Genomic DNA, 24,014 nt, shown 5'->3' with positions numbered 1-24,014 from the left:
TCTCTTCAATTTACTGTTTCCCCTCAGGGATCCTATTATCTATGGCTTCCAAGAAAGCGTCCACCTATGGTGAACATTTCAGGCCAGAAAAATTAAAAGAATGGCCAGAGCCTGATCCGTTGCTTTAATGGAGGTAAACGTGGCATTTGGGGCCGTTATTTTGGCGATGGGACATAAATCCCTTGAGAACTATTTTTTCTTAGGTTGGATTCCCTAGAACTCGAACAGTGCCTTGTAGAAGCGAGGCACTGGAAGGAATTCACTGAATGGGAATGATCCAGGACCAGATTTGACCAAGAATGGTTCGAGTGCGCCTGCTGTCACCCGCTGGAGGTTCAGGGCACTGACCGGGGGCATGGTGGGCGGGTACGGTTGCAGTCCCCAGTCCCCGAGCTCGGCTGGTGGAGAGGCCAGGTCTACACTTGCAAGTTGATTCTGGTAAAAGCGATGATTTCCTCACAAAGAAAGTGTCATTATTTTACATGAGCCTATAATTTGCCTCACTGTAAAGAAAAGTTCTTGGAGTAGTCCTTCATTTTGCTCCTTTTTGCAGTGGTAGCAGTAAAAGTGGTTGAGATCTTTAACGTGTGTGTGCGTGCGCGCTAACTCACAAAAAGCTGTGCGTTTCAAAAATGCTGCCAAAAATCATTAACATCTTCCTTATAATTTCTGGCAAAATCATGAAGGAGTTTTACTGAAGACAAAAAGTATTTCCTTAAACAAAAAGTAGTTTGAAAATCAGACATATGATCAATATTATAATATTTGCTGATAATGTTAATAGGATAGGTTTTTAAAAAACGTGATTTGGGGCATCTGGGTGGCTCCGTCGGTTGACTTCAGGTGCCGGTCATGATCTCACGGTTTGTGAGTTTGAGCCCCACATCAGGCTCACTGCTATCAGGCTAGAGCCTGCTTCAGATCCTTTGTACCCCTCTTCCCCCCACAATGTGATTTTCCAAGATGTTTGTCAAAGTAGATGTTTATACTTCTCCAAATAAATAGATTGATTTATTCTAGGTGTATAGTATCAGGGGAAAACATTTAATTGTTTTACATGATTTTTCAATTGCTGTCTCAAAATGAGTCTAAGAAGGAGTCAAAGCAAGATTCTGCTTACATTAACAAGACAGTTTTATTTTGAAGACCTGAAGAGATGTCTGAATATTATTTTAGATTTCATGTGATGCTGTTATATATATGGGTATAAATACAACTCTTCTTTTTTGAGACTTCTATTATTCACAGATTTGTTATCTGAGTTTGGGGTCTAGTTTGTTTTGATGCATTCACTGTGGCAGAGCTGAAAGAAGAGCCAGAGATTGAAAAACATAGTTTTAAGAACCTGTATCATTAAAATTTTTTTTTAAACATTTATTATTGAGAGACAGAGACTGAGCATGAGCATGGGAGTGGAAAGAGGGGGAGACACAGAATCTGAAGCAGGCTCCAGGCTCTGTGCTGACAGCACAGATGCGGGGCTTGAACCCACAAACTACAAGATCGTGACCTGAGCTGAAGTCAGACACTTAACTGACTGAGCCACCCAGCGCCCCAACCTGTATCATTTTACACTCATTCTAGGTAATAGAATTTCTCTTCCAGATACTGGACTTTTATTGCCTTTCATTTGTTCCTCCTCAGTCCTATAAGCATAAAGCTGGAAGATCAGTTCATAGCGATCCGGATGAAAAGCCCTAAGGTGATAATTCCTGAACCTGGGTTCACAGAGAATCATGTTTGAAAATTTCCCTTAATAACACAGGAAACAACAGCTGTTGGCAATGAAGCAGACAAAGGGGAACCCTCTGAAACTGTTGGTGGGAATGCAAACTGGTTCAGCCACTCTGGAGAACAATACGGAGGTTGCTCAGGAAACTAAAAATAGAACATCACCCATGATCCAGCAATTATACTATTAGGTATTTACTGAAAAGATACAAAAATACAGATTTGAAGGATACATGCACCCAGTGTTTATAGCAGCATTCATCAACAATAGCCAAAATACGGAGAGAGTCCAAATGTCTATTGACTGATGAACAGATAAAGAAGATGTGGTATGTATACACATTGGAATATTACTCATCCATCAAAAAGAATAAAATCCTGCTATTTGCAATCATATGGATGGAGCTAGAGCATTTTATGCTAAGCAAAATAAATCAGAGACAAATGCCATATGATCTCTTATATGGAATTTAAGAAACAAAACAGATGAACATATGTGAGGGAAAGGGAGAGAAGAGAGGGAAACAAACCACAAGAGACTTTTTTTTTTAAATGTTTATTTCTGAGAGAGGGAGAGAGAGAGACAGTGTGAGCAGGGGAGGGTCAGAGAGAGAGGGAGACACAGAATCTGAAACAGGCTCCAGGCTTAGAGCTAGCTGTCAGCACACAGCCGGACGCAGGGCTGGAATCCATGAACCGCGAGATCATGACCTGAGCCAAAGTTGGACACTTAACCTACTGAGCCGCCCAGGCGCCCCGAGAGACTCTTGATGGTAGAGAACAAACTATATGTTGATGGAGGGAGGTGGGTGGGAGATGGGCCAGATGGGTAATGGGTACTAAGGGGCACATTTGTGCTGAGCACTGGGTGTTGTATGTAAGAGGTGAATCACTGAATTCTAATGAAACCAATGTCACACTGTATGTTAACTAAAATTTAAATTTAAAAAATTTTCCTTAATAAAAAGTTACAAAATATTCTTTGAAGTATAGGCAGTAGATTTACAGTAAAACTATTGGTAAAATACAATGAATTTTGTCATTCTGGTTGTTTCTTTAAGATTTACATCCTAATATTTAATTCTGTAATTTTAGGTGTTAGCTAGAGAAGACATTGATGAGGCTGTACATGCAGTGTTATTTAGAGAAAATGACATTGCCAAGGTAAGAGTTGGCTACAGACTGGATTCTAAGCATTTTCTAGGTAAGCAAGAGTGGTGCAGTGCAACATGGCTAAGAGGATGTCACTGTGTCACAGAGATTCATTTTGCTGGGAGAATGAATCTCTGATTTGTTTATACAACATATCTGAGATTGCACCACCTCCTTGCAGGATCACTAAGTAGCCTGGATTCCTAGATCTGCCCTTAAAGGATCTGAGAGATTGTTCTAACAGCTCCCCTTCTTTGTTCTGGTACTGAATAGAAATTCTTTCTGACTAAAATTTACCTCTTTCTTATATGTTCTCGCCCCCATTGAAATGGGGATACATAAAACCACCAGAAATCGTATTTGAGGGTAATGACCAATTACTACTGAGAGTCACTATGATATTAATAAGAGTTTGCATTTTAATGAGATTGAAATTTGGTGTTACAGTGGTACTTTAATGTTTGTATTGTAATTTATAAAGGACGTTCATGTATATTTTCATTTAAGCATCAAAAAGAGGTAGGTGGGGGTCTCCTGGAGGGCTCTGTTGGTTAAGCGTCTGACTCTGGGTTTTGGCTCAGGTCATGATCTCATGGGTTTGAGCCCCATGTTGGGCTCCATGCTAACAGCATGCAGGGTGCTTGGGATTCTCTATCTCTTCTCTCTCTGCCCCTTCCCCACTTCCACTGTCTCTGTCTCTCTCCAAATAAAAAAATAAACTTGAAAAAAAAAAAAGAGGGGGGTGCCTGGGTGGCTCAGTCAGTTGAGCGCTAACTTCGCCTCAGGTCATAATCTCACCATTGGTAAATTCAAGCCTTACCACAACTACAAGTTGTGCTGTAGTGCACTGTGCTGACAGTGCAGAGCCTGGAGCCTGCTTCGGATCCTGTGTCTCCCTCTCCCTGCCCCTCCTCCTGCTTGTGCTCTGTCTCTGTCTCTGTCTCTGTCTCTCTCTCTCTCAAAAATAAAATAAACATAAAAAAGAAAAAAAAAGAGGTAGGTGGGATTACCCTCCTATAGATTCAGACAGAGGAGCAAGTCTAGCACTCTTTCTACTCCACCAGTTTTGTCACAGACTTTACTGATGATAAAGGCTAGAGGTGTGCAGTGGGTGACAGGAATGCTTTGAAATCCTTTTAAAAAAAAAAAGGAGTTTCATGAGTTAGAAATGGTTTGAATGTCATTTAACCTACAGGCACACTTCTGCTTTAGAACCTTTCATGGGTTCTTCCTGCTCCATGCTCTCATGTTCTCCTCCTGAACTTTATTGTGTTCTTCAATTATCTTACGCTAGGACCTTGCAACCCAAATGTGTTGAGAGTTTAAAATTGGGAACAAGTGTTTCTCCCCCTTATTCAAATGACAATAAATAGAAACCTTAACAATTTGTTTTCCTTGTTTGTATCATTTCGTTAGAGACTGGATATGTATTTTCAGCATCTGGATATTTTTAAGGAAAGAAGAAAAGAGATGTTACATAAAAAATGGATTGAAAATGTTGCAGAGCCTCTCCAGCAGAGAATTGCAGAAAATGTAATTTCATATGGAGGGTTGGAGAAAATGAAACAAGAAGAATCTTGAATGTATTCTAAAGCACACAAATAAAAGGGTACTGAGAATGCTTTTCTTTTTTCTTTTCTTTTTTTAATGTTTTATTTATTTCTGAGAGAGAGAGAGAGACAGCGTGAGCAGGGGAGGANAGAGATGTTACATAAAAAATGGATTGAAAATGTTGCAGAGCCTCTCCAGCAGAGAATTGCAGAAAATGTAATTTCATATGGAGGGTTGGAGAAAATGAAACAAGAAGAATCTTGAATGTATTCTAAAGCACACAAATAAAAGGGTACTGAGAATTCTTTTCTTTTTTTAATGTTTTTATTTATTTCTAGGAGAGAGAGAGAGAGACAGCGTGAGCAGGGGAGGGTCAGAGAGAGAGGGAATCACGGACTCTGAAACAGGCTCCAGGCTCCGAGCTGGCAGTCAGCACAAAGCCTGATGCGGGGCTCGAACCCACGAACCACGAGATCATGACCTAAGCGAAAGTCAGACGCTTAACTGACTAAGCCACCCAGGCGCCCCTCTTTTCTTTTTTCTTAATAAAGTATACTTTAAAGAGCTGGGCCAACATTTTCACTGGTTATGATGCAAGCGGTCCTGACATTTTTGTATTTAAGATGAATTCATGGAATTGTACATTTTTAAACCTGGAGTTTCAGAAGGAGGGAATACAAGTATTCATCTGGAACTAGATTTATCAGGAATGCTTTTAAGCAAATGTAAAGATAATAGCAGTACCTTAAATCATAAGGACATTTATGTTTACTTAATGAGAAATTGATGGATAGGTGTCTCATGGTAGGTTCTGTCAGTGTAGCAATGTCATTAATCACCCAGGTTTTTTCCTATAGTTCTTTTCTGCTATCCTTAATATTTTTGGTTTTTCCTCATCACTCTTATATTTGTAAGCACATTTGGTTACTTACAGCTTCAGGTGTTAGGTCTATGCTCAAGGCAGGAAGAAGCGGTAAGGAATGGTGCCAGGGTTCCCTTTTCTTATATCTGATCCTTTGATCTGGAAGCAAAAAGAGTCTCTAGAAGGGGCGCCTGGGTGGCTTAGTCGGTTAAGCGTCCGACTTTCGCTTAGGTCATGATCTCGCGGTTCGTGGGTTCGAGCCCCGCGTCGGGCTCTGTGCTGACTGCCAGCTCAGAGCGTGGAGCCTGTTTCAGTCTGGGATTCCCTCTCTCTCTGACCCTCCCCTGCTCACGCTGTCTCTCTCTCTCTCTCCTAGAAATAAATAAAAAAACATTAAAAAAAAAAGTCTCTAGAAGCTCCTAGCAGATTTCCCCTTAGGTCCCCTTGGCCATAACTGGGTCACATTGCAAGTCCTAGCTAGAGGCAGGGCCAGGAAAGAGAGCTTTCCGATCTCTTGAGTAGGAAGAGGGTAAGGGAGAAAGGGTTTCTATGCTATTGAGTCAGCCAACCATTAGGTGTAGGGACCACAGCTTTCTACATACTATTCTTCAATTTGGTTTTATAAAAGAATAACACTTTGCTGCTTCTTTAGAAGATTTTTCTGTTTTAATTTTGAGGTCAGTACCTCTTTTGGAATTTAGGTCTGCCTAAATTTCCAGGTATTTACTGGAGATCTAGAGTAGTTTGCCTGGAATGTTAGAGTATTGATTTGCTGAGCAAAATTTCTGGATATGAACATTAAATACTTCTTCCTAAGCACTCTAAGAGGCAGGGCTCAGTGTCAAATCCAGGACCCTTTGAAACCAAGGTGCACAGGCTTACAGTTGTGCCCAGAAATGTGATTGTACAAGTACAGGATGGAGAAGCCACACCTTAGAAAAGTCATGTGTTGAAGTCAGAGTGGTTTCAAAAGTTTTTTTTAATGTTTATTTTGAGAAAGAGCAAGCGAGACAGAATGCGAGCAGGGAAAGGGGCAGAGAGAGAGAGAGAGAGAGAGGGAGACACAGAATCTGAAGCAGGCTCCAGGCCCTAGCTGTCAGCATGGAGCCCAACGTGGGGCTTGAGCTCACAAACTGTGAGATCATGACCTGAGCTGAAGTCAGAGGCTCAACCAACTGAGACACCCAGGCGCCCTTGGAGTGGTTTTAAATGACAGTAAATTCAATGGGAGTTGACTATGGGAGTTGACTTCTGAGAAAACCTCTGGGCTCTTAGGTTCGTATTCAGGGAGGCGGTGCTTGGAGTGGGAAGCATCAAAGTCCACCCTGTTGCTATCTTGTCACTCCCGATTCACACTGTGGAGGCAAACTTCACCAATTGCAGAAACTTTAGAAGAGGTTGGAGGCTTGACAACACCTCATGGGAGGAGAAGTGGGAAGAAATATGGGTTATTTAGTCTGAGGAAGAAATGACAGGAGTGGGGATGAAAAAGTTTAAACATTTAAAAGAGTGCCAGGTGGGTGATGGGTAGATAAATACTGTGTTCTTTCGAGGTAGAATACTAGTGTCTCCCCGTGGCAGTGCCAAGGCAGATGTCAACCCCGTCTAAGGACAAACTGGTGGTTAGAATGAGCAAAAGAATTCCTGGCTGGCCGAGCAAAAAGTCCTCAGACTAAGGCTAGTTGATGAGTTCAGACTAAAGCTTGATGCTTGCTTCTCCCAGAAGGTGGTGGGCTGTCACTGCGGTCTAAACTACCTCTGAGTTCGGTTTCTTCTAACCCTTTGACTCTGATTTTCTGTAAAAACAGAATAAAGCATTTGGCTTTTTTGAATCTTGCAAAACACACTTGTATATGGTGGTTTGCTCTTAGGTGTAATTTTTTTTTTTTCTAAAGGAAATTGTATTTGGAAATTGTTATCCTGAAGTATACAATACTTTTTTATATGACAAAAAAGGACCCAAATTATGTAAAGGTAAGTAAGTTTCTTTCGTTCATTCATTCACTCTTGAAGCTCTGGGGTTGGGGAAAACCAGCCATTTTAGAAGTCTTCTGGTTATCCTGTATTCGTGAAAACATCCATAAAAGCATTTCCTCTGAGTTTTAGATTAGGAACCCAAAGTAATTTCACCCATGGGGAAATTTACATGTGTGTGAGATAATGTTTCTATGCATTCATTCCTCCATTCACCATTAGCAAACTGGAAGCCCTGGAGGGAAAGGAAGACCTGGGCAGCAAGTGCAGTGGGGTGTGACAAGTGTCACAGAAGTAGTGCAGGGAGCAATGGCCCGAGAGGCAGCGCTCTTCTCTGTGGAAGGTGGAAGGAGGAGATGCAGGAAGTGCTGACCAGAGAACAGTAGTTGGGCCTGTAATGAGTGTTCACGTTTTAAACTTGCCAATAATGGAGTTAAAAGTTTGAGATGTAGATTCAGGTTTTTTACTCCTGTGTAGGAAAAGTCACTTAAAAATACCTATGTGGCTCTGAGGAGAGAAGTGGTTGGTTTTGCTTCTCCCAGAAAACCAAGGCAGATGACTGTTAGGAAGATAGGAAGGTTCCTTTGGCTCTGGGAGGCTCGCTAGTATGGTGTTGGTCAGTCATTTTGCTGCCTTGCTTATTCAGTAACTGTTTGCCTCATACATACTTTGGGGACCAGCATTGGGCCAGATGTACGGGGGAAAGTAAAGAAGGGGAAAATGGTTTCTAGTCTAAAGCCCATAATCAGGAATGGGGAGGAGAAAACCACCTCTGTCCACAACCTCTGCACCCCAGCCTCTCGACACTCACCCACACTGAGGTGTACCTGCCCTCCTGTTCTCACAGACCCTTACAGACTGGTGGTCAGCTCTCCCAGGAGCACTCTTACTCTCAGGCCACTGAGGAGCACTGCCTTGTGCTCCTCAGCTTTAGGAAAAGCATCCCGAGCTGATACCTCGTGACTAGATTGTCACTGTGTATGACTTTCTGTTCTAAACAGAGAGGTTCTTGAGGATAGGAATTTACTGTGGGAGGCTGCACGCGGTGGCATCAGCACATGTTATTGACTGGTGCACTGATGCAGTAGAAGTCTTGATGGGGTGTGCCACTTCTATTGGGGGACCCTCCGTCTAGTCACCCACTTATGGCTCAGTGAAATGTCCTAATGTGAGACAGATAGCCTTTACCCTTTCCCGGCTACATGGGGTGACATTATTCATGGGTCCTTAGTCTTTGGTGTAAGACCGTACTTGAATGCTTTGGACAGATTTAGCTTGATACAAACTGCACTTGGGTCCTCAAAGTTATTTTTCTTGAAGGTTATGGTGCTATCATTTTGTGATTCCCTGTTTAGAAGACGGCAAGAGATGGATGAAGAGAAGAGAGCTGTTTTTCAATATAAGACAGGTACTTTGTGATCACTGGACTTTATTTTTAGAGACTTCTAATTGTTGGGTGATTTCCTACCAGAAAAGTGACTGAAGATGACATTAAGAGTATCAATTTAGATTTTTTTTTAATCTTCCTGTAGGAAAACGACATATTTTGAAAGAATGTAAAGACCTAGAGAAGACCAGGCTTTATGCCACATTGCCCCATTTCACTTTTACTCTACATGATGTTATTCCAAAAGAGTGGCATAAAGCCTCTGTGAGATGTGAGAAGTAAAATGCATAGTAAACGGAGGTAAGTGTGCACTAACTAATGAACGGATTCTTGTACTGTCTCCATTGTTTTGCCTTTTACAGAATATCATGTGGTTAGAATAGCACAGTATAGCTATGGCCTTTTCCAGATTTTTACCTTTATCCCTTAAGGATGTTTTCACAGGATTAAGAATATTAGGTTGGCAATTTTTAAAAAGTTTTTATTTATGTATTTTGAGAGAGAGGTAGAGAGAGAATGAGCAGGGTAGGGGCAGAGAGAGAGGGGGACAGAAGGTCCAAAGCAGGATCTCTGCTGACAGCAGAGAGCCCGATGTAGGGCTCAAACTCATGAACCATGAGATCATGACGTGAGCTGAAGTTGGATGCTTAACTGACTGAGCCACCCAGGTGCCCCTCCCCATAAGATAGTTTTAATCAACATGCAGGAGCTTGATAAGAAAATCCATTCATACCTGTAGGATAACAGCCACTTTTAAAAGCTGGTCCCAGTACACTAACCACATTTCCCAGTGAGTGTTACTAATAGCAGATTTATTTATTTTTCTTCTTCCTGTCTTAATTACTTTAAAGATTTTTTCCCACAGACTTTTTATTTTATTTTTTTTAATAAGTATTTTAATCACCCAGTTCTCATCCCAACAACTGGGCTCCTGAATCTTCATTACCTATTTAACCCATCCTCTAACCCACCTCTCCTCTGGTAAGTATCAGTTCTCTATAGTTTAGAGTTTGGGGGTGTCTGGGTGGTTCAGTCATCTGAGCGCCCAGTTTTGATTTCAGCTCAGTTTCTTGATTTTGTCCAGTTCTTGATTTCATGATCCCAGGGTTGTGGGATTGAGCCCTTTGTTGAACTCCACGCTGAGCATGGAGCCTGCTTAAGATTCTCTTTCCCTTTGCCTCTCTTCCCCGCTTGTGCTTTCTATTGCTGTCTCTTAAAAAAAAAAAATGTTTCCTGCTTTTTTTTTTTTTAAAAGTCTGTTTCTTGGTTTGTCTCTCTTTCCCCCCAATTGCTCATTTATTTTGTTTTTTAAACTCCACATATGAGTGAAAACATAAGGTATTTGTCTTTCACTGACTTATTTCACTTAGCATTAAATTCTCTAGGGCCATCCATGTTGTTGCAAATGGAAAGATTTCATTCTTTTTTATGGTTGAATGATTCCATTGTATGTATGTATGTATATACCACATCTTCTTTATCTGTTTTTATCTATCAATGGACACTTGGTCTGCTTCCATATCTTGGCTATTGTAATTAATGCTGCTATAAATACAGGCATGCATATATCCCATTGAATTAGTGTTTTTGTATTCTTTAGGTAAATACCCAGTAGTGCAATTGCTGGATCACAGAATGGTTCTCTTCTTAACTTTTTGGGGACCTCCATCCTGTTTTCCACAGTGGTACACCAGTTTGCATTCCCACCAACAGTGTAAGAGGGTTTTCCTTTCCCCACCTCCCTGCCACTACCTGTTGTTTCATGTGTTGTTGATTTTAGCCATTATGACAGGTCTGAGGTGGTATCTCATTGTAATTTTGATTTGCATTTCCCTGATGATAAATGTTGATGAACACTTTTGCATATCTGTTGGCAATCTGTATGTCAGGAATATACTCCACTTGATTGCAGCGAATAATTTTTTCAGTGAATTGCTGAATTCGGTTTGCTAATATTTTGTTGAGGATTTCACATCTACATTAATCAGAGATATTGGCCTATAGTTCTGTGTGTGTGTGTGTGTGTGTGTGTGTGTGTGTGATGTCTTTATCTTGTTTTGATATCAGGGTAATGCTGGTGTAATAGAATGAATTTGTAAATTTTCTTTCCTTATCAAGTTTTGGAATAGTTTGTCTCCTCCCCATGTTTTAGGTATATGGTGTCATATTTTACATCCTTTTATTTTGTGAATTCCTTGACAAAAATATTCATGTTTACTGGGTTTGTGTTTCCTGCCTTCATTCTGTCACTTTTGGTCTTTCCACTCAGAGTTCCCTTTAATATTTCTTGCTGGGCTGGTTCAGTGGTCACGAACTCCTTTAGTTTTTGTTTGTCTGGGAAACTCTTGATCTGTCCCTCTAGTCTTGCTAGAGAGAATATTCTTGGCTACAGGTTTTCCCCATTCAGCACTTTAAGTATATCCTACCATTCCTTTATGGTTTGGAAAGTTCCTGCTGAAAAATTCACTGATAAGCCTTTGGGGTTTCCTTTGTATGTAACTATCTTTTTTATATTACTGCTTTTAATTCTTTTTATTACTATATTTTACCATCTTAATTATGTCTTGGATATTCTTTTGTTGATTTTCTTGGGCGGTTCTCTGCACTTCTTGGATTAGATGTTTCCTTCCCTAGATTAAGTAAGTTTTCAGCTATTATTTCTTCAAAATTTATGCCCCATTTTCTTTCTCTTCTTCTTGTGGGATTCCTATTATATGAGTGTTATTACATTTGACTGAGTCACTGAGTTCCCTAAGTCTGTTCTCATTTTGCATAAATTCTTTTTTCTCTCTTTTGTTTAGCTTGATTACTTTCCAGTACTCTGTCTTCTAGGTCATTAATTCATTCTTCCGCTTCTTCCAGCCTGCTGTTCATTCCATCGTGTGTGAGCCCTGTCACCACTGTCCCTGGAACTGAGGCTCTGCAAAACTCCCAGGGCAGGAAATGTGGTGTGGGCAGAGATGTGGGCCCATCTTCTGGGGAAGGGAGGCCTGTTTCACTGGGACTGAGGCAAGTGTGATTTTAAAAAGGGCAGTTCCACTGGGGCACTGCGTGGGGTAGAGGTTGGTGTAAGGAAGTTAGGTAGTGAGTATTGGTGCTGTGCTGGTTCCAGGTGGCTCTGTGCTTTTGCTGAGGGGTAGGGGAGGGAAATGGCACCTGCCAGTTCCTTGGTTCCTGGAGGGGTCTCTCTGTGAATGCTGCTTCTCGGGGACACACCCAGAGATGAGCAACTGATCTCCCCACTCTGTGCCCCAGGTGCTCTCACGATCACTGTTTCCATGTTGTATATCTGCAAGTTGTTTGCCCTGCCTTCTCTCCAAGAGCACTTCTGATGTCCTTTGAGCTTTCCCAGAGCCAAGAACACTGACCTTTAGAACTCCAGGCTTTAAGCCCCACTGGGTGCAAGAACTCATGAAATTTGGCCACTCCTGCTTTCTAAGCCAATTACTATGAGGATTCATTTTACCCCTGTGGGCTCCCTTGTTAGTCTGGCTCTCATCCTTCTCTACTACCGTGGCTCCCTTCTCACTGGCAATGATCTATTTCTCTCCCAGACTGTGTCTCTGCATTTCCTACTTTCTTTGATGTGGCCTCTTCTCTGCCTTTACTTGTGGAGTTTGTTCTGCCAGTCTTCAGGTCAATTTTTGGGGTATTTAGGATGATTTGATAGTTGTCTAATTGCATTTGTGAGACGAGGTGAGCCTAGCATCCTACTCCACTGCCATCTTCCCCTTCCTCCTATCCCATTGTCTTTCACTCTTTCAGTTGAGAACTGAGCTGCTGGCCTCCCTGTTGACACTTTGAAGAAAATTGTCTTTTTCTCTGGAGGCTTTTAGATTTTTCTTATTGTCTGATTTTCTGTAGTTTTACGGATTTCTTTTTAACTTTCCTACTTGGAATTCATAGGTCATCTTGTACCTGTAAATTGATGTCTTTAATCAGTCCTGGGAAGGTCTCATTTTCTCTTTGATTATTACCTGTGCCATATTCTCTCTCTTCTTTTTCTGGTACTCCAGTTAAATATAGTTTAGATTTCCTCACTATCTCACTGCATCCTCACTGCCTCTTACCATTTTTTTGGAGTATTTTCCATTTTCTGTTACTTTATATTTGATTCTAGATATTTTACTAATTTCTCTTTAGTTGTATCTAATATTCTCTTGTTAAACCTACCAGTGAGTTATTTTCAGTTGTTTTATTTTTATGGTTCTAGCATTTTTTTGGGGTTCTTTTTCAGGTAGGTTTTGGGGAAAGCTATCTGGAATCAGGGCCTGGAATGTCTCTATCCTCTACTGGGGACCCTATCCCAATGCACTGCTATCTTCCCCACCACTAGGAGGGAGTTGAGAACAATGTTAACTATCCACCTGCAAAGATCACAACCAGGCCTAGGAGAAAAAAATCCATCAAAGAAATGCTAAGACCATGGAGAAATCAGTATATACCCTGCTACCTGAGGTTGGCAAATTCCCCCAGTGGAGAAAATAGAGATTGCCAGCTCATTCTGAAAGAGACTTCTTCTCTCTGAAAATTTCCAAAGACTTTAAAATTACAAATTTTTTAAATTCCAGTTTTCTAGTTGCTGCAGCAGGAGTGGTGGCCTGTGCAAACTTCTAAATCCTATATAAAACAGAAGTCCTGTCATGCTCTCTTGACATTTTCCTTTTTTAAAAAAATTGTTTTTATTTATTTGAGAGAGAGAGCAGAGAAGGGGCAGAGAGAGATAGAGACACAGAATCTGAAGCAGGCTCCAAGCTCTGAGCTGTCAGCATAGAGTCTAATGCGGGGCTTGAACCCATGAACTATGAGATCATGATCTGAGCTGGACTCGGATGCTTAACCATCTGAGCCACCCAGGCACCCTGATATTTCCTTTTTATCTCTCATCTGGAGTTCTACTAGAGTGAACAATGCTACTTTCTGTTTCTCCTTATTTAGAAGTTTTATGTTTTATTTCTTGGCTTCTTTATAAATTTTAACAAATATTTTCATTTAGACATCAACAATTATATAACTTCCTATCTTCCAGCAAGACAAAGGCTTTATTTTGCTTTATTTCCTCATCCCCCCTTTGTAGCTTCTCAGCTCCTTAAATGGTATTCTGCCCCTTGAATCTGGTGTCCTCCAGTGAATTCTCCACCTAGCAGCTGCAGGAATCTCTTCGAAGTGATCAACCTTCTCCAATTGAAAACCCTTCAGTAGCTTCCCTTAACCCTTACAATAAAGTCCAGACTCTTAACATAGCATGTAAGGTGCTTTCTGGGCTCTGTCACCCTTTCTGGTCTCTGTCACCCTTCCTGGCTTCATCTAAAAAAAAAACAAAAAACAAAAAAACAAAAAACACCTTTCTCTTAAGGGAAAGAAATTGAAATAAACTACAAAAATATCTGGGTCAAGTCAGCACAGTTATAACTGCTTGACTTGCCATGTTGTTTCATGCCTTTGTTCCTGTTTTGTTGCTGGCCATCACAGTCCAGGCAAGAGAGGGAATTATTGTATGGTGTATACCACTACATCCTCTATCTGCTTTTTCTCACCCCACTAAGTCCCTTGAGGGCAGGGACTGTGTCTTATTATACTGGTGTTCCCAGCGCTTCGCTGGAATTCAGTAGAGGATGAGTAAATCCTTGTGAGAGGAAGGGAGGGAAGGAAGGAGGGCGGGAGGGAGGAAAGAAGGAACAGAGGAACGGATGCAGAAATGAATGGAGGGATGAAGGAGAAAACTCTCCCTGACAGGTCTGGGCTTCCCAGGGCAGGAATGGGTGCGGTCCCGGAAACTCCGGGAGGCCACAACCTGGAGGTGCCTCTGCATGCCTGCTCAGAAAGTAGGAAAAGGACTTAAAGACAAGGTAGCTGTGTCAGAGACAGTGTGATTACAAAAAGCAGAATCCCCAAGCTAAAAAAAGGGAGGAAGGAGCCTAGGTAGGTTAGAAAACACTGGTCTGTTACAGAAGCCATGTCAGTGTTTCAGTCTGTTTGGCTGCTATAACAGAATACCAGAGGTTGGGGGGCTTATAAGCAACAGAAATTTATTTCTCACAGTTGTGGAGGCTGAGAAGTCCAAGATCAAGGTAGTGGCAGATTTGGTATCTGGTGAGGACCCACTTTCTGGTTCTTAGATGGCACCTTCTTGCTGTGTTCTCACATGTTGGGAGGGGTGAGGGAGCTTTCTAGGGTCTCTTTGATAGGGGCACTGATCTTATTCATGAGGGCTCTGTCCTCATGACCTAATCACCTCCCCCAAACCCCACATCCTAGTACCATCACATTGGGGTTTAGGTGTCAAGATATGAATTATGGGGGGACACAGACATTCAGACCATAGCAGTCAGGAGGACAGCTAGGCTGCTTAAGGGGCCAGAAGCCATGTCCTTTCCTCTTTGGGACTATGCGGCTTTCACCAGAGCTTCTTTGTGAACCTGCTTCCTTTCTTTCTCTGCACACTGGCTTTCTTTGCTTTCTTATGCATGTGCTGGAAAATGGATGCCCCAGGCCTGCCTGAGTTTCTGGTTTGAGCAGTGCAAGACTGCTTGGAAGCGCCCTGTCCCACTTACAACTCTAGGGGTTGAGGCTCTGGACCAGGTACCTCAGCCGCAGCTAGAGAAGGGTCACATGACTCACTGCATACCTAATGGTTGTGCCAGCAGAGGTGTGGGTGGGGCTGACTGATACATGGACAGCCACGAGGTGATGTCTACTCATTTCTTCCTTTTCATGAAGTAGGAGTTTGCTAACTTAATTTTCAGATGATTATTGAATAATTCAATTCTGTTTGTATAGAGTTGAGATACATTTTTCTGTTTTTCTTTGCAGTCCTGAGAAACTTATCTGTTCAGAAAATAAATATCTGATGAAGAGAATAAGACTACTGACCTAAGTCAGACCGTTTTTGAAAGGCAGTTTCATTCCTCAAAGCTCAGCCAGGAGAACGGAAGGGATGAGAGGCATTGTGTGCTGAGCAGAGGAGATCTGGTGGGTAGCAGGGCTGGGGCGGCACAAGTTGCAATGTGCACATGATGACAGGCGTTGATTCTGGAATCTGAGCCATTGACACATCCTTCTTTGTCACACAGGTTCCCCAGGGCACAGAGGCGGGAGGCGAAGAAGGGAGTGGAAAAGAGGTTGCCGAAGAATGTGATTTACTCCATGCACAGGAAATGGTGGGGTTGCCTCTTGGCTCAGTGCTGCTGCACCCCGTGGCGGGGAGCCTGGGGTTGGGAAACTCAGAAAAGGACCCTGGACGCTGCTTTGGAGGATAGATTGTATCATCCTCACGAGGTGAGAGAAATCCTGGTCGTAGGATTCTGCCCTCTAAGATTTCCTCAGGTTTTCCTGGAGTTTTTGCTCCTCTGCCATTTCCCTACCATTCATACATCCACACCAGACCAAAACAAAACCTGTTCGCCTTATGCAGCCACAATAGGTGGGAATCTTCTGAAATGAAATTTATATTAAAAGGAAAATTAGGCCAAATGATGGTTTTGATATATAAAAGTTATTTATTTATTAATCATAAAAGTTGTTTTATATGCAAGCATTTTCCATGCACAGATTTCTTACCCAGAGCTCACCATCTGATTGGACACATGTATAGCTCTTGCTCGCTCTTCCCTTCCATCCTCTCCTCTCCCACGTCCCATATCCTAAAGCTTTCAGGTGCTTGGGAGTTGTAAGGGCTTGCGGGTGTCTGGAGCGCAGCGCATCTGTGTGTTCACCGGCCACCCCACTCTTGCCTCCACTGCACAGAGCATGAAAATCTTTTCAGATAGTTTGTTAATCCAGGTCCCAACCAATCCCATTGTTTTTCCCCAGTCTCTCAGAGAGAAACGCATTCTCCTGAATGGAAGAATGGAAGTTTCTTTCTTTCTGGATGGGACTGTAGTCAGCTCTGCCCTTCTGGAAGGGTAGCCTCACTGCTGTCACAAGAGAGCCAAACAATGGAGTCTGGTTTACATACAACAGAAGTTTCTCGCTCATGTACCAGAACAGGGAGGGTCAGCAGGGTGGCAGGCTGTCCCTCTTTCATGGGTTTGGCTCATGGAACCTTTGTCATCTTCAGTGCCTGGCTTCCAAGTTTGCCTTGAGGAACCTGCAAAGGGAAGAGGTCATGGAGGAGTTCTCTCTGGGCGTGTAAGTGGGCCAGGTCTCACATGTTCCACCGGGGAGGACATGGCTGTCCCTAACTGCAGGGGGGAGGGTGCTAGGAGCAGCAGCCTCTGTTGCTCTGAGCACAGTGGCAGGGAGAGCAGGTGCTCTGTGGACAGCTAGTCACCTCCGCCCTACCATAGAGAGGTCAGTACCGTGTGGAGACCAAAGGCCTGGGAAACCTTGGCTGAGAGTTGCAGAAACGAAAAAGTAGGGGAGTGGTGAGGAGAGGGCTGCCTGGAAGGTCTGAGCTAAGGCAGGAGGGGTGGAGTGTCAGGTGGGATCCACCGGGCTGTCCTCTCTGCCCATCAGCCCCTCTTCCCTGCCCTACACTCGGTGCTTCCCTTCTGTTCACAGGTTCAAGGGGCCAGACAGCACAGGCCACGATCCTGGGTGGCTGGGGAAGGCCAGCACAGGTGGGGGTCCCAGCCCGTGGAAAGCAGAGTGATGACAGCAAATGTCCTGGGGCAGCACCCAGCCTCCCTGCAGCTGGGGTTTGGGCTTGGCTGCTGGGAACTGTGCCATCTGTAAGGAGGCCATGGCAGTAAAGCTTCACTGAGCTTTACTTTCTCATATCTTGCAACAGTTAAAATGCTGGCGACATGTTTTCTCTCTCCAGAAGTGTAAGATGTTGCAAGAAATAACCAAATAATAATAGTTACTGTTTATTGAGCTCCTGTTGTGAACTAGGAACTATGTGAGATATTTTTTATTAAAAAAATGTTTTTTAAGTTTATTTATTTTGAGAGAGAGAGTGCTAGCAGAGGAGGGGCTGAGAGAGGGATGGAGAGAGAATCCTAAGCAGGCTCTGTGCTGTCAGCAAAGAGCCTGATGCGGGGCTTGAACTCACGGACTGTGAGAAGACAACATGAGCTGAAATCAAGAGTTGGATGCTTAACTGACTGAGCCACCTAGGGTGCCCTGGAACTGCACGAGGTATTTTATATTCATGTAAAAGTTTTCACAGCAAGATAATAGTATTATCTCCCCTTACATGAAGCCTGGAGAGGGGGTGAGTAACTTGTTCAATGTCAGCTGCACAGTTGAAAGTTGTGGTGGTCTTGTTCTTAGTCTAGACTATCTGGTGCCAAAGCACAGATATCTGATCACCAGAGCACACTCCTTCCCCACCCCACTCAGACTCGGTCACATCAGTCAGACTGCTCAGGATTTGGGTCCCTTTCAGAGAGTGGTTATCCTGCTGGTGTGCCACAGAACCCTGATCCAGAAGAGCACTGGGGGTTTGAGGGGTTGGTGGTGGCTTGCTGGGCATCCCGCATGTCTGCTCAGTCCTTCCCCAGGGGATGCAAGGAGTCTAAGGGCACACCTTCCTCCCTCATCCTTCAGAAAATTAGGCTCACGTTTCAGTCAGGAGAGAACTTCATTTTTGAAGGGGCAGAGCTGTGGTCCAAGGTCAAAGTGGGTGACGAGTTGCGGGGAGCACTGACATTGAATGTCCTCTGAAGTTTTGTAGAAGTCTGACTCACATCCTGCAGGCTCCTCTGTCCTAAATCTGAAACGAATCCTGACAGATGTACGCATGGAGAAATGGCAGTAGCCACAGTTCATCCCAGGGAGAATTCAGGTCCCTGCTGTCCTGGGAAAAGGAATATTCTATAGCTTGGGTCACAAGTAAGCCCACAACTGGTTTTAAACTGGCCTTGACCCATCAGAGACTATCTTAGGCTTTGGAACTCAGTCAGTCAGAGGCAGATTTGTTGGACATTGACTCATACTTGCCTTCTAGACCCTATAGAAGATCGGCAATTTGCTCAGTGAGGCTTGTGCCTGACCAGCCAAACTTTCCCTTAACTAATATATTCAGTTGTTTTGGTTTCAGATGTTGAGTGGGCCATATTTTATAACTACATTTTAACAAACAAGTATTCAGGATTAGTAAACAGAATGACAGATATTTTTTTTACTTGATTATTCTGAGTTATGTTTTCCATCCCTTCTTTGCCCAGTGATTATGTTTAGACAGAAACAGGTGGAGGGACATTTGGATCTTTCCTGTTCTTCCAGCTCCCTGAGACGTGCTCCCTGAGAATCAAGGCTCCTACAGCCTGCGTGGTTCCTTCTAAAAACAGATCTTTTTCCAGGTGCACTCATTAACCCAGGGATTTAGTGGGTAAGACCTGATTTTTATCAGTGTTCAAAACAAATCTCACACCACAAAATCCAGAGCCCAAACCAGCAGTTCTGATAGGTGTGGATGCGGGTCTGACAGGACAGGGGCCAGGGAGAGACAGCTGCTTCTGGAGTTGGAGGCCGAAGGCCTGCTGGAGATGCTTAATGCCTGTGTATTTTCTTGACTCCGAAGTTACCTCTGAGGTTCCTGCTCAACCAGGTAGGCAGAAAGGACTCAAAAGGATGTGGTGTCACTCCCATAGAGCTCAGCAGTCTAGCCATCAACGACACCACGCCCCAGAGACCGTGGGTCAATTTACCAGAGTCATGGAGCAAGTGCTGAGGCTCCAGGGTCTCCTAGGCAACCCCCACTCTGCACTCTGTCCTTGGTTTTTGTCACTGTCGCAGAAAGGAAATTTGGTTTCAATACGAGCAACCCTTGAACTTAACTTCCAAGAGCCTTTCAGGTTGAAAGTAAATCAGTCAAGCTTTAAAAGAAGTTACATTCATAAACTTATATTTTTTATTCTCTTTCTGTACATATTGGCAATGATAAAGCTTAAAGATGCATGTCCTATGAAATATGCAAAAACAAGGGATTTACATAAATAATTTATACTTCAGAAAATTAAAGTTGAAAAATATTTTCCACCTCATTAGAGTTCACAGTATTTAAAGTAAATCAAGCTTTCCCCTTTAGATTTCAAACTATATTGTCTCAGCAGAGATGATAAAATCTAATCAGGAATAAAACGATCAAGTTTCTGTTTTCATTCAGTGCACGTGTAGACCTACTTCAGTATCAGGCTGTTCCCGCGCTGAGGCTATAGCGTTTTCTTCCCGATCCTTCACCTCCTGAGTGGCTGTGACCCCGCAGAGGTCACATGGCATGGAATGGTTACAGCATCACCAAAACCACCCACACTGGACACATTCAACCGAGTGGTAATGTCTGCTGTTCTGATGCCTCATTTCCACATAATACTTGTTTTAGCCCTGAAAATGGAAACCTTGGCATCTAAACACAGCCAAACATGTTAACACTAATACAAGGCACTGTGCTGTGGGTTTGGTTTATTTCTAGGAAAGATCATGTTTGCATAGATTGCTAGCAATTTAGTGTGCAATAAAATAGAGGGCCGGGCCCGGCACGCGTGGCCTGTGATGGATGAAGCCATGTGATGCTCCTTTAGCCCAGAGGCAGCACCGTCCGTCTCTAGCCCCAGCCTTTTGGGCAGATCCCTGAGGCCCCTACAGGAGAGTTTTTTGCTCAAAAAGCTGCAGGTCAAAGCGGACCCAGACTTCCCCGGTGGGGACCTCGTGCAGCAGCAGCCGGCGGGTTGTGGGGCCTTTGCTTTCCTGTTCTGTGCGAATTTTTGCCACTGGAACTTCAGTGCGACCCAGGAAATCTGGAGAATAGACATGTGAGAGTCAAAGCTACTTCTTTATAAGGAGGAGTGTCTGAAAACATTAGACTTTCAAATCCAGAACAGTTAACTTCTTTTGGTTAGTAGCTGTCTGATAACTGCATGGATGCACGCCCAGCGAGAGAGGTCCATGGGAGGGAACCTGCCTTCCTGGAATCCAAGTTCCTTCAGTCAAAACACGTCTCACCTATTCAGTAGGTTCTGGGAGCAGTGTTTCTGTTGTGTATGTAGCGAGTGACTGGTGTCTGTGACTGACACAGGCCACAGACCACCCTTTCCCCTGAGAAGACCCCCGACCCACTTCCCACATGAACTGCAGGTGCCTATGGTGTCATTTTCCTTAGGTATCACAGGGAAAAATAAAGCTGAGTACCCTGGATCTAGACCCCAAATTCTAGAGTATTCAGATTCCCTGGTTGAGTTATACTTTACCATCTGGTGAGAACTGATCTCTGTCAAACATGGTGAGACACAGCACATCCTGGTAAAGGTCCTTAATAAAGAACTGGCAGTTAAAATTCCACTTGGGATTGAGTGTGTCCTGGAGGGTTCTGGTGGTATAGCTCTGGGAGCCCATGCTGATTTCACAGTATGGATTGCTCTTTCCTGAACAAAAACAAACCAAAGACACATGTGGCATGTGTACATAAAATAAATGACAACAGGACCTTGTCATGAGCAGAAGCAGGATCCAAATGGATGCTTCTCTGTAAACCATGACAGCAGGGGCACTGATTGAGGGCCCAGAACTGCCTTGTGGTCTCCATATCCCCAGTGCTGATAGCTTCATTAACTTGGGGGCACCCATGTTGCTCCAGCGCCCCCAATGCTCCCCACGAGCCTGGACATGTGTCCGTGCGATTTCTACTCAGAAGCACTGAGGAAAGAGTCACTGGTACTTATTAGGAAGACATAATGAGGATAATATTGGTCCAATAACCATTTTAGTGGCACTGGAAACACTGATTTTTTAAGTGTCCCATTCAATGTTTACAAGAGTCATCAGCAAAGAATAGGGCAATTACCACATATGTTGAATGAAAGAAGCATTTACCATTTGGTTTACAGGCTTTTAATTCTGTAGCTTCGATGACATGCACCATCAGACGCCCGATGCCTGAAGTCTTTTGAGAGCGAGCTACAAAAGAGGAAGACAAGTGATGTCAATTTCTTCTCTGAGAATGCAGGTAGTGCACAGAGGATACTGAACTGTGGGTACAGTCTGTCCTTCTAACCAATCCTGACACTCCCCAGTGTCACCGGCCACTGCACTGGGCCTGGCAGACCAGCATCTGGCTGCTGTGTGGCTTTGCCCAGGGCATGTCACCCAATGGAGTACCTGTCCACCATCTCTGCTTGGCTTCATTCCACCCAGCCCTGAAGATGCACGTCCAATCTCACATGTCCCTCCCCCCTCCCTGCCCCACTCTGCACATCCATTAACCTCAGCGTAGGAGCTCCTGCAGCCTGCTGGTTCTGAAATTCCATGCCCTATCCGTCTCCTCTGTCAGGAGAGGCTGCTGCAGAGTGTGTATTGTTTATTCAGCCTTGCATTAATAAACACTCAATTGGCTAGCAAATGGTAATATTAATAAAATAATACATTATATCCATTCAGCACTTAAAAGCAGCTAACATTTATTGGATACTTACTTTGTGTTAGGCACATGTGCTAGACCGCTACAAAAGTTTTATTCTGTAAATTGTACAATTATGCTACATGGTAGCTCTTTATAACTACCATCTGTACATATGGGAGAATTTAGGCTTAGAAAAGACCGTAACCTGCCCATGTCACACAGCCTATGAGTGGCAAGGTAAAAAATTAACCAGCAGGTACCAAAAGTCGATTTGCCACCCATCATCATTCCAATTACATGTAAACACTTCAGCTTATAAAGCAGTTTCACTTAAGACCTTATTCTATTTGGGGATATACTCAAAACCCTTTTCATATGGAGGAAAATGGGTCTGTGAACTCAGATTGGTAAATATGAAGTTAGTTAAGCAGGTGTTGCCCTCATGGGTTTAAAAAGGCTGCTTGGTGAGCTATTGATTTTTTAAAACTTAGGGCAAGTAGAACTTAGGAGAAACCCCCCTCACCCTTCCCCTTGTTTGTGCCAACTCTTCAGTGTGGCACCTATACTCAGTTCCTCTTAAAGACAAATAAGTTCTCCTTATGTATCTTGGAAGGCCTGGTTAAGACTAGCACAGGGCTTGGGCACAGAGTAAGTAATCAATAAATGTCTAAAGAATTGAACATATAGAAAATGCATAACAATATGTATAGATACTGATGTTAAGCAAAACTAACAAAAACTCTTGATTTTTATCTTTACCAATTAAGAGATCACTATATGCTTTCCAAATCATTCAGTCATTGATTTTTTAATAGCAAGATTAAAATAAGATTCAATCAGCAAAAGCTAATTGACACATACCTTTCAGGAGTCTATAACAAAATAAGGGAAACCTGAATAAAAAAACATAAAGAGCTGCAGCTCTAGCAGCCAGAAAGGAGGGAGGACTGGACAGGGAAGGCCTGGGTGGGGGGCATGGGAGGGGGGCTGAGAGGTGGTTTGTTCAATCAGGCAGTGGTACAGGCAGGCGAGGCAGAGGGAGGAAACGGGGCTGGGGAACAGGTGACACTGGGGATGGGCCCTGGGTCCGGGGTGAGGATTTGTCCTTGATTTGGGAGGCAATGGGGAAGATGCTTCAGCAGGGAGGGTCAGCCCTGTAGAAAGAATACTTTGGAAATGAAGGTGACGGGGGGCCTCGTGCCTGAGTGGAGACTGGAGGGAAGGTCTGTGCCACTGGGAAAGGCCCAAGACACGGGAAGAGAATGGGGTGGGACTTGGCCTCTGACTAGAGAAGCAGGAGAGCTGAGGGCGCGCTTCCAGCCTGGGTGGCAAGGGCAGTGCTGCCGTCTGCAGAGCTGCTCAGGTGATGCCGTGGTGTGAGGCCCGCCGGGGGCGGGGAGACGTCGAAGTGTGTCTGGAGCGTGGGCTCGGGGAAGCAGCCCAGCACGATTTTCATGAAACTGATGGGGAAGGGGGACAGAGAGGCTTGGGCAATGGTGAGCTTCAGGAACAAGGGGGAGGAGGAGCCTGGACTTCCTGCCATTGGGTGCAGGGGGCAAAGTGAGTCAAGCAGTGGGTCAGGTCATTGGTGCCGAGTGAGAGAGCCCTCTGCACGGAATGAGAATGGGGGTGGCGGTGAAGGGCTGGTGATGAGGAGGGCATTGAGGTCCAGGACCTGGCATCGAGGGAGGGAGGACGGTGGATGAGGAGGAGGGCTGGGGCAGAGGCCGGGGTGGGAGGGGAGGAGCAGAGCTGATGGGAAACAGGCCAGAGAAGGGAAGTTGGATGAAGCAAAATGGACCAAGCAGAAGTGGGCTTGGTTGTGGAAAGGACCCTCTTCCTTCACCACAGGCAGAAGGGAGGTCCCGGGGCTGGCCTGGGTGACCCTGTCTGTGTAGTGGGCAGGGGACTCGGGGAGGCCCCAAGGACAGGAGCTGCCAAGCAGGTCCTGCTAGTTCCTGCTGTCTGATCCCACAGCAAGTCTGTTCCTCTAGGCTGTCCCTTGCAGCTCCGCCCTGCAGGAGCAGCAGCTTGCGTCCTGAGGGTGGAACCCACCCCCCTCCCCCCTCCCCCTC

At 44.1% G+C, this 24,014-nt stretch overlaps 2 protein-coding genes across 6 annotated transcripts in view; one reads left to right on the top strand and one right to left on the bottom strand.

Moving 5' to 3' along the window:
* The first annotated feature begins 41 nt into the window (after window positions 1–41).
* FAM228A (family with sequence similarity 228 member A) lies at window positions 42–21,479 on the top strand. Its single transcript, XM_077774122.1, is given in 10 exon segments — window positions 42–111; window positions 114–133; window positions 2,827–2,895; window positions 8,591–8,678; window positions 8,803–8,938; window positions 15,471–15,499; window positions 15,502–15,629; window positions 15,731–15,935; window positions 16,717–16,787; window positions 21,428–21,479. Coding segments are annotated over 8 exon segments (726 nt in total). The 3' UTR covers window positions 15,917–15,935; window positions 16,717–16,787; window positions 21,428–21,479.
* ITSN2 (intersectin 2) overlaps window positions 19,433–24,014 on the bottom strand; it is a 142,493-nt gene continuing 137,911 nt past the window's right edge. For all 5 annotated transcript variants that reach the window (XM_077774070.1, XM_077774072.1, XM_077774071.1 and 2 more), the window contains 3 exons: window positions 21,414–21,497; window positions 20,792–20,965; window positions 19,433–20,341 (listed from right to left, as the gene is read on the bottom strand). In XM_077774070.1, coding sequence (XP_077630196.1) covers window positions 20,184–20,341; window positions 20,792–20,965; window positions 21,414–21,497 — 416 coding nt within the window. In that variant the 3' untranslated portion in view covers window positions 19,433–20,183. The remainder of the gene's footprint in view (window positions 20,342–20,791; window positions 20,966–21,413; window positions 21,498–24,014) is intronic.

The sequence above is a fragment of the Crocuta crocuta genome, unplaced genomic scaffold (assembly GCF_008692635.1).
Source record: "Crocuta crocuta isolate KB4526 unplaced genomic scaffold, BGI_CrCroc_1.0 scaffold246, whole genome shotgun sequence".
Lineage (NCBI taxonomy): Eukaryota > Metazoa > Chordata > Mammalia > Carnivora > Hyaenidae > Crocuta > Crocuta crocuta.
This window is presented reverse-complemented; position numbering and strand designations above follow the sequence as displayed.